Source organism: Fistularia commersonii, chromosome 20 (assembly GCF_037954325.1).
Source record: "Fistularia commersonii isolate RoL2024-O1a breed Wild chromosome 20, RoL_Fcom_v1.0, whole genome shotgun sequence".
Lineage (NCBI taxonomy): Eukaryota > Metazoa > Chordata > Actinopteri > Syngnathiformes > Fistulariidae > Fistularia > Fistularia commersonii.
In genome coordinates, this window is record NC_141303.1 from 10,455,232 (window position 1) to 10,464,583 (window position 9,352).

The following is a 9,352-nucleotide window of genomic DNA, read 5'->3' on the forward strand; positions in this document are numbered from 1 at the left end:
AAGACTATCAGCCAGAATGAAAGGAAAGATGTACAAGACAGTGATGAGACCAGCGATGCTGTATGGACTAGAAACAGTTACAATGACGAAGAGACAGGAGGCAGAGGTCGCAGAGATGAAGATGCTAAGGTTCTCTTTTAGAGTGACCAGGATGGATAGGATAAGGAATGAGTCTATCAGAGGAACAGTACATGTTAGATGTTTTGGAAAGAAGGTCAGAGAAGCCAGACTGAGATGGCTGGGTCATGTAGAGGAGGGATAGAGAATACATTGGTAGACAAATGCTGGAATTAGAGCTGTCAAGCAGGAGGTCTCCAGGAAGACCAAAGAGAAGATTTATGGTCGTAGTGAGAGAAGATATGAAGGTAGTTGGTGTAAGAGAGGAGGATACAGAGAATAGGGTTAGATTGAGAGGGTTGATTCACTGTGGCGACCCCTGAAGGGAAAAGTCAAGAGGAGAAGTTTGCCTCGATCTGATAGAGGCCACGCCCAGTTATGACGTTTTGAGTAATGATTGGATAACGTCATTTCCTGTCTCTGCGACGCTGCGCAATATGGCGGAAGACAATTTACAAATTCTTCAAGATGCAAACTCTGAGTTCAAACAACAACACTTCAAACGGGCAGAAGAATTGTACACGAATTTTATCCTCTCCTGCACTAATTCCAGGTATAGGTTTTGTTTCTGGACACGTTTTGATCGTTACAATTCCGAAAATGAACTCAGTGTTACTGTTGTTATCCATGTATTCACTGATAAAGAGAACCTTATACTGGGTGATATTTTCACAGGGTCTGTGATGCCACTAATTTGGCAACCGCCTATAACAACCGCGGACAAATAAAGTACCTGAGAGTGGATTTTCGTAAGGCAGTAGAAGATTTCACTTCTGCAATCCAGGCTGACAGCCAGTTTGAAGTACCTCTCTACAACAGAGGACTCATACACTATAGACTTGGTAAGGACTAGCAAGCTTTGAGAGCTGAAAGCAAAGCTATTCAATAAAGTAACATTCAAAGCAACAGACCACCTTTGCTCTGCCACCTAATTTGTAGCAGAGCAAAATAGGGAAGACATTTTTTTTTCTTACTGTTTATACAATTTTCTACTATTTATTATTGTTATATTTTTCTTGTAAGTCTGGCACAACAATTTCCTTCAGGATAAATAAAGTTGTTCTTATTCTTACTCTTATCACAATTCCCAATCTTCTAATCTTCCGTCTTCTTTTCAATCTAAATTTTTTTCTCTTTTATGACTTCAAATGATGCCAAGTAACAATATACGGCATTGAAATCAACCCTACCATCCCATGTGCAAATTATTTGACTTTAATCTTATTTACATTTAATATTTTTTGAAATATTTACTGTCAAAATTTGTTTTCTAAATATCTTCTCATTCTTTAAGGTAATTTTCTTGTGATTGCCTCCTTTTTGTGTCGATCTTAAGCAAACAATTTGTTTATTTTTTCCTAATTCAGTAAGTAATTCAATATAATGACAAAAGAAATCATTTAAAGAGTAGGCAATAAATGTATCAAATTAGAAATAATGTAAAGAATAAAATTCCCGTATACAAAGTCAGTAATTAAAAAACTTTGTTGTCACTTTTAACACAATCACACAACTGCAAGTGCCCATTTTTTGAAATATGTTGTGTCATCTTGAGCATCGTTATCATCTTGTCCAATCCTCCAGTGAAGTTACAAGATTTGTAACTTTTCACTGTACACCGGATGTGTTTACTTTCTTTCAGACCCAGAAATGAGATGTGTTCAAATTTCAACCAAGATTTCCTGTGTTTATATTTGTCACACCTTCAGGATATTAGACAAGAGGGTACATACAATGGGGTTGGTTGCATGTGTTCTCTGATGAGACACTGGATGGCGCCGAACCTGTACAAATCGAAATGACATCTTTGAAATTTTACAACAGGCCGTCTCTCATCATACTGATGTTGGAGCGAAGTATCTGACATAAATTCTTCTTCATTGTCTATGTATGTCTTTACTTTATGTATTTTTACAGGTTTCTTTGAAAATGCGAAGAGTGACTTCCAGGAGGCATTAAAACTTAATCCAGGTTTTGAAGATGCCAAATTGAGCCTTCAGCAGACACTTCTGGACCAACAAAACAAAATAAAGCGGGGTTACTGAACAACTGACGGACTGTAGAGCCATTATTTTCGTGTATTCTTCTGTGCAGTAGGATAAGAAAAGGTGTCCCAGCTTGTATGCTATTTATTTAGTTTTACAACTGCTATTCAACAGGTTCAGTCAAATAAATGAATATAATTTTAGTCAAATAATAAATGCAATTATTTAAGCATATTAGCAAAATGCAGCCTCGTGGGGGCACAGGCCCCTATAAAGTGTCTTTATGAACTGGTCCCAAGCTTGGATAAATGCAGAAGATTGTGTCAAGAATAGTATCCAGTGTAAACCTTGTTCAGAAATCAAATATGGAAAATGAAAAAAAGGAGATTTAAACATATCAGCAAATGGTAAAGGTCGAAGTAAACCAAATTATAAGACAATAAATGTTAAAAAAAATGACTGGCTAAAAGTCAATGACTTCCTAGTTTTCAAAGCACAGACCAATAAAAATTCAAGAGTTAAAACAGACAAAATGCCATGCTGGGAGGATGGCTGACACTGACGTTCATTTCTGTCAGTGGCAGGCCGTGCATTTCACACCTCGGCCTTAAGTAGTGCTCCATTTAACACAACTGTATACGTGTTGTGCGTGCATCTGTTTTCAGAGGCAGCCTTTTAGCTCTGGCTAGTACACTCTGACTATCCAATCAAAGGGCATGTGAAACGCCGACGTTACCGTAACCTTCTAGGTGTTGCAACCCAAAATCTGATTGCTTGAAGCAACAGTTTCATCGACACTTATTTTTGTTAATCTGATTCTACAGGTCTCCAGGCAGATTTCTTTTACTTTGACCCTATCTGGAAGGGCAAATAATGGCTGAAATGTGATTGGTTAAATGCTTTAATATGAAAATGCATGTCTGGAAGCAGCACAGCCAGGGAGAAAGCTATGAAAGGAAGCGGACAGACCTTTTGGAATTATTTAATAAGTATTCATGGACAAAATATTAAAATCAGTCTGTAATTCAGATATTTTTTAGGCCAGCAGAAAACACCTTGCAGGCCCTGATGGCCCACCACCAATTTCTCTTTGAATCATTTCATCGTTTGTTCCTTTATTGACCTTTAGTGGTGAAAAAGGGGGCTATGAATAATAAATCACTTTTTGAGTGTATGCATGAAAACTGAAAACTTATGGACTTGGGCTAAGTAGGTAAAAATAATGAATAACCTTGAGTTTTAATTTCAATAAAAATTGTTAATGACTTAGGAAGGATTGTGACCATAAACAAGCCAAAATTACTGCCTGGAATTAATCAGTAATGATGACTTTCTCAACTTCAAAATGAACCCATTGTTCAAATATAAGGTCATTCAGTGATCACAGAAAATTTCTCTCTTCATTTGGTTGCAAAACAATGGAAGCCATGAAACATCCTGTTTTATTCTTGAACACATTCTCCATCTATCGAATTACTTAATTAATCATTTGAACACATGGTCAATAAGTGGGTATCAGTATAACTGGATATGTGGAAAACCCACAGACCCACACAGTGGCCACACCTGCTGCCAGGGTTGGACTGACCAGCATCACCTGTGTGTTCTAATCAAACACCGTATAAAACAGCTGGCAACATCTCACTAAAGCAGTCAGCTCCTTCACTTCAGAGATTGTGCTTAAACGCCTGTGCCAACCTCTGATAGTGATTGGATACCTGTCGTTTTTTTTTAGGTTTGATGGCCTCCAAAATGGGGAGAAAGGATTTCATGTAAGTGGGAAAACCACCCCCCAATTGCTACTAAATGCTTTGTTGTCTAACTTTGTCTTGTCTTTATAGTCTATTATGGAACTTGATGGCTGCAATGATCATCTTGGGCCATGCAAGGCCAAATATAAAGGGCCATTTGCAAATGGGTGAGACTTAACAACATTTAACTTTTAGAAGACTACATTTTTATGTGTTTAACAATATCCTCTCTTTGTAGCCAACAATGGATTAAAGACTGATTGTATTGGTAATCTCATGAGGCTGTCACTGGATAAGGGCTTGGCAGAGGAAAACCAGCTGGAAGTAGAAGCAATCAGTGAGGGGTTTTTATTTATTTTTTTTCCCGGTGTGGGAGGAGGTTAGAGTCACTGTAATGGCAAAGTGACCCTGACCCCTCTGCATTGTTCCTTTCTCTAGATGGCACACAACACATTCTCTTGACCCCCAGCTTGGCTGCTCAGTGTGGCTACAGCATGGAGTCTGACCCATGGGGTAACACCAGGATCTACACATCTCTGATGGGCTGCTACACAAACAACAAAGTATGTAGGGGGGGGAGAATCACAAAGCTTAATTTTTCAGAAGTCTTGATGGTGTTAAATAACTTTTGCACTAACTACAAAACCAGCTCTGATAGTTATTGCAACTCTACTTTGTAGGATGATGTAACATTCAAGGTTGACTTGAGACTCAAGATATACAGCCAGGGTCAGACAAAAATTGCCAGTCATGATGTGTCACAGACCTGCACCTATGCTCAATGGGCCTCCAAGGAGATTCTGTGTGACCGAAACTATATGGAAGTAAGTTTTTTTTTTTTTTTTTTTTTTTTTTTTTTTTTTTTTTTTGGATATAAAATCAACCCATGCTGACCCTATGGTGTCTGTCTAATTAACCTGTTCCTTTTAGGTATCCCATTACATAGGTTCACCTGAAGTACAAACTGACGTGAAGGGACAGCTTTCTGACGCCTCAACCATTCCTGGTGTATGTGACTTATAAATTCTTGCATTAGCACCTTTCCTTAACTTGAGGATAAGAAGTGTGTTTTTGGCTTCAGCCTTCCCGTCCAGAGCATGGTATCTGGAAGATGACATTTTACACCCCTGAACCAGTGGTGATGGTCCAGAGGGAGGCTGAACAAGCTGGATACAGTGCAATGAATACCTCAAACCGCCTGGTTGTGCGAAGCCCCTACAATACAGCGGAGACTTATTCTGAGGATGTAAGCTATGCACACTCTGGAGAACTTTTTTTTTTTTTTAAAAGAATATGAAATTAACACAATCATTACTTTTAGGTGGCTGGTGTCCCCATGGAAATCCTCAGAGTGAGCACTTACTACAAGTCAGCACAGGGCTTGACAATCATGAACTTGGCAGCTGCTTGTCCTACAGGTAGGTATCACTGGCTTAAAACACTGGTTCAACTGCATATCATCTGACATCTGTCTTGCAATAGATGGCGTCCTCTTCACTGAGGATCTGATCTCCTGGCACATTCCTCGGCGTGTGATGCCCTTGATTGACGGCAAAATTAAAATGATAGAAACTCACATGGGCATCAATGGACAGAGGCTGGATAAATCTCAAATGGCTATGCGGGGTTACACACTTTCTGCCACAGAATTTCACATAGTCATTGAAATACCAGTGGGATCTCCTGACGGTTACAACAAGGTTTGACGTCTAACTTGGTTATGCAAGTTTTGAGTGTTAGCATCTGCGTGTCATTAAAAACTTAAATATTTCAGAGCCATGCCCCAGATTACCAGTACCATACAAGCTACACTATTGAGCCCATGCTTGAGATGCTGTGGAGGGAGGAGAACACCCAAGAAGATACCAGATACAAAGTCTTGTTCCCGATTACCACACCTTTGATGCTTCAGCCACTCAAAGACACAGACTGTGAGTTTCTGTTCTAGACAAAAAGTTTTAACACTATAGGTTAAACTTTCAGTTTCCCCCCCCCCCAGATACCAGCATAGAGGATAAGATTTTCAGAACTCACTTGGGCACGTTTCTGCATGATGTGGTACTCAAGAACATAACCTTCTCTACGGGAGTGCTCGATCTTGAGGAAATCAATGCCAGAGGCTTTTTAATCCAGGAGCACCTCTCACCTGGTGGTACAAAGAGCTTCTCTCTGGAGGTTCCCTTTGACACAGAAGAAGTCCTTAAACATGTAAGTTTTTTTTTTCTCTAATCCATTAGAAGTCATGTGCCACTAAAGTCTTACGCCATATTACTTGGCAGAATCCTGAGCTCCTGGTCACCACCTATACACTCCCCCTGGTCTTTGGCTTCATCATCCTGCCTGAGGAGAGTACTTTTTCTCATGCCATGGAATTGCAGATGTCTCTGCAGGATGTTGGTAAGATTTTGACTGACAGAATGATGCCAAAGCTTTTCTTGGGTCTAAATCGGATTCCTTTCAGTTCTTCCAGCCATCACTGGTACTTGTGATGACACTTACTTCTACATCAGTGTGAGATATGGAAGCCAAGGAAAAAATTTCCAGACCATGGTTGGTGCTCAGCAGCTCACACCGGAACTCGCTCAGGCCTACAGGTTTCGGGGTAATGACACACACTTCAGCCTTGTTGTGTCCCACATTGCTGAAGATGTAACCTATGAGGTAAGTGAATATGACTTGCACAAGCTCTGAAACTATAAGCTGAGTAACTTTACTCCTGTCATTGCAGCTAATTACCTCTGACTCTGTAAGAGCCAGGCTTGACCTGATGCTTTTGGATCCCAACAATCACTGGCTGCTTGCGGACCTTTATCTTAGCTGCAACTTCCATCTGACAACAACGAGTAAGACATCTAAAGACAAAAAATACAGACCTCTATCCAGCCATCTAACTCTCACTGTGTCCTTTAGCATGCTACCCAAATGGAACCGTGACAGCTGTGGCTGTGAAGGTGGCATCTGTGCCCAATCTGGTTCCAAGTTGGCTAACTCTGAACGACAAGTCTTGCACACCAGACTTCAGTGACTCTCGCTTCGCAAGTTTTGCTTTCAGTGTAGATTCCTGTGGCACTACCAGAACCGTAAGTAACAAATCTCAGTTAAGCGCCTTAGTCAAAAAAAAATCACACTTCTCTCTCACCATTTCAGTTCAATGAAAACTACATGGTGTACAAAAATGAGATTAGCATGTCTTATGACAAAGGAAGGTCCTACACATCACCTGTTGATCCAGCATATAGGTAGGAAGATTTAATTTGAATTTGCTTATGGAATAAATGGCTTGGGCGTTAATAACATGCACTCGTTTTAGGCAAACCATCTACTGTGTCTACATGGTCAATGACACTCAGTCCGTGGGCTTCAGCTACAAGCCTAGAAGCACAGAGCCTGCAGCAGAAATTGGTTCAGGACTGCTTGTGGTACAAATGCAGCTTGCTCAAGGTAAAACTTGTCAGACTAAACTGTACTTTGTTCTGGACACTCACTAAAAAACCCTTTCTTTATAGATTCATCATATGAACTCTTCTATCAAGCTGAGGACTATCCAGTTGTAAAGTTCCTGCAGCAGCCTCTTTACTTTGAGGTGGCACTAATGCAGACTTCAGACCCTCACTTGGAACTTGTCTTGGAGAACTGTTGGGCTACTCTCAATGAGGACCGTGCATCTTTGCCCAGCTGGGATCTGATCATAGACAAGTAATGATCCTGGAAGGGTCTTTATAACGCTTCAAATGACCATTCGATTCATAACTCTTCTGCCCCTTAGGTGTGAGAACCCTGATGACAGCTACGTTACAGTCTTCCATCCTGTTGTTGCAAATGCCAGGATCAATGTTCCATCTCACGTCAAACACTTTTCTGTGAAGATGTTCACCTTCACCAAAGGAGAAGATGTTCTGAAAGATGAGGTCTGCTACAGATCAACAACAGCAGAGAGCTGGACTATAGATCCCTTAATAATTTTTTTTTTTTTTTTTTTTTTTTTTTTGCCTCCATTGACAGATCTATGTCCACTGTGATGTGGTTATCTGTGACCCAGACAGTCAGGCAACTGGTGCCTGCAGTGGCCAGTGTATACGTCCTTCGGGCTTAAGTGACCAAAAGTATCGGGGCATGAAAGGAACTAAAAGGCGTAGGTATACATGTGCGCATGGCAACTAAATACCTTTCGGCCAAATTTTTTTCGTTTCTCTTACAGAGCGAAGAAACCCAGACCTGAGTCAGCAACGGCACATCTCCTCCGGACCCATTATTCTTTTGAAACCTGAATAAATATCTTAACTCAACTCTTGCTGCCTTATCTGGTCATTGGGTATTAAGCCTTTGTCAAATTCAAAATTTGACTGTTAGAAGTTCATGGTGCAAGGAAAAGCTGTGACTTTCAAAGTCTACAGTCAGGTAGAAAGGTTAATTATGTGGCTGGAATGCCTTTTTTTGGGGGGGGTTATACTTTAAGAAAGTGTGTGTGGTGTATAAAAGATGGTTGCACAAACTTCCTTAGAAGTAGTCCACTTGTCGGGTTTTTTATTTTTTTTATTTTGGGGGGGCACAAGTAGTTCTTACCCATGCTTGTGCAAACCCTTTTTTCATTTGGGGCACAGTCAATCATGTGAGATAAGAGCGAAACTGTAAGGACAGACTCAAGAAAAGGTCTTTGTGGTACAATTTTTCCACTCTGGTGAAATGCCCAACATTCTCCTGCAACTTGTAACAGCACTGTTACCTACCATCAGGTAATACTCTAAGCTCAATTTAACATGTATGTTACAAATTTCCAGTCCAAGATGTACAGTTTCTTGCCAGACAGCTGGGATAGGCTCCAGCATCCTCCCTTACCCTGAGTGTAGGCTAAGCAGAAGATGATTGGTGGTATGGCAGTGTCTTGGAGGGGCCGCAGTAGAGTTTCTGGCTAGATTATTGAACAGGGATCTTGCAATGAGCCAAAATGAAGTTTTGGGAAAGTAGTGTAGACTAGACAGAAGTCAGCAGTATGGCTTCATGCCTAGAAAGCGAGCCACAGATGCAGTATTTGCTTTTAGAATGCTGACAGAGGGAGCTGCATTGTTTTTGAAGGCCAAAAAAGCATGACAGGGTGCCAAGAGAAGGAAGTCTGGAATAGCAGAGAAGTATGTAAACTGGTGCAGGACATGTATGCTAGCTGAGAAAGTGGTGAAGTGTGTTGTAGGTTTAAAAGAAGTTCAAGGTGGAGATGGGACTTCATCAGGGATCAGCTCTGAGCCCCTTTTTGTTTTGAGTGGTGATGGACATGCTAACAGACGAGGTCAAACAGGAATCTCCATGGACCGTGATGTTAACAGATGACGTGATCTGCGGTGAGAACATAGAACAGGTTGAGGAAAATCTAGAGAAGTGGAGGTATGCTCTAGAAAGGTAAGGAATGAAGGCTAGTCGCAGCAAGACAGATTATATGTATGTGAATGAGAGGAGGAACATGGGTGGAACAGTAAGGCTACGGTGGAGATTTCAGGTGGAGAAAGA

At 40.8% G+C, this 9,352-nt stretch overlaps 2 protein-coding genes across 2 annotated transcripts; both read left to right on the forward strand.

Annotated features, from left to right (window-relative positions):
* The first annotated feature begins 524 nt into the window (after nucleotides 1-524).
* ttc32 (tetratricopeptide repeat domain 32) lies at nucleotides 525-2,167 on the forward strand. Its single transcript, XM_086167382.1, has 3 exons — nucleotides 525-670; nucleotides 793-959; nucleotides 2,035-2,167. Exons 1-3 carry the CDS (start codon nucleotides 555-557, stop codon nucleotides 2,160-2,162), a joined length of 411 nt encoding a protein of 136 aa, XP_086023508.1. The 5' UTR covers nucleotides 525-554; the 3' UTR covers nucleotides 2,163-2,167.
* A 1,685-nt stretch (nucleotides 2,168-3,852) lies between these two features.
* Nucleotides 3,853-8,125, forward strand: zpax1 (zona pellucida protein AX 1). Its single transcript, XM_086167600.1, has 20 exons — nucleotides 3,853-4,020; nucleotides 4,092-4,190; nucleotides 4,292-4,416; nucleotides 4,534-4,677; nucleotides 4,784-4,861; nucleotides 4,935-5,099; nucleotides 5,175-5,271; nucleotides 5,336-5,553; nucleotides 5,628-5,784; nucleotides 5,853-6,061; nucleotides 6,133-6,250; nucleotides 6,315-6,514; nucleotides 6,582-6,696; nucleotides 6,764-6,933; nucleotides 7,001-7,092; nucleotides 7,164-7,294; nucleotides 7,360-7,549; nucleotides 7,620-7,761; nucleotides 7,856-7,985; nucleotides 8,052-8,125. The coding sequence occupies exons 1-20, from the start codon at nucleotides 3,909-3,911 to the stop codon at nucleotides 8,123-8,125; spliced, it is 2,766 nt and encodes a 921-aa protein (XP_086023726.1). The 5' UTR covers nucleotides 3,853-3,908.
* The last annotated feature ends 1,227 nt before the right edge of the window (nucleotides 8,126-9,352 follow it).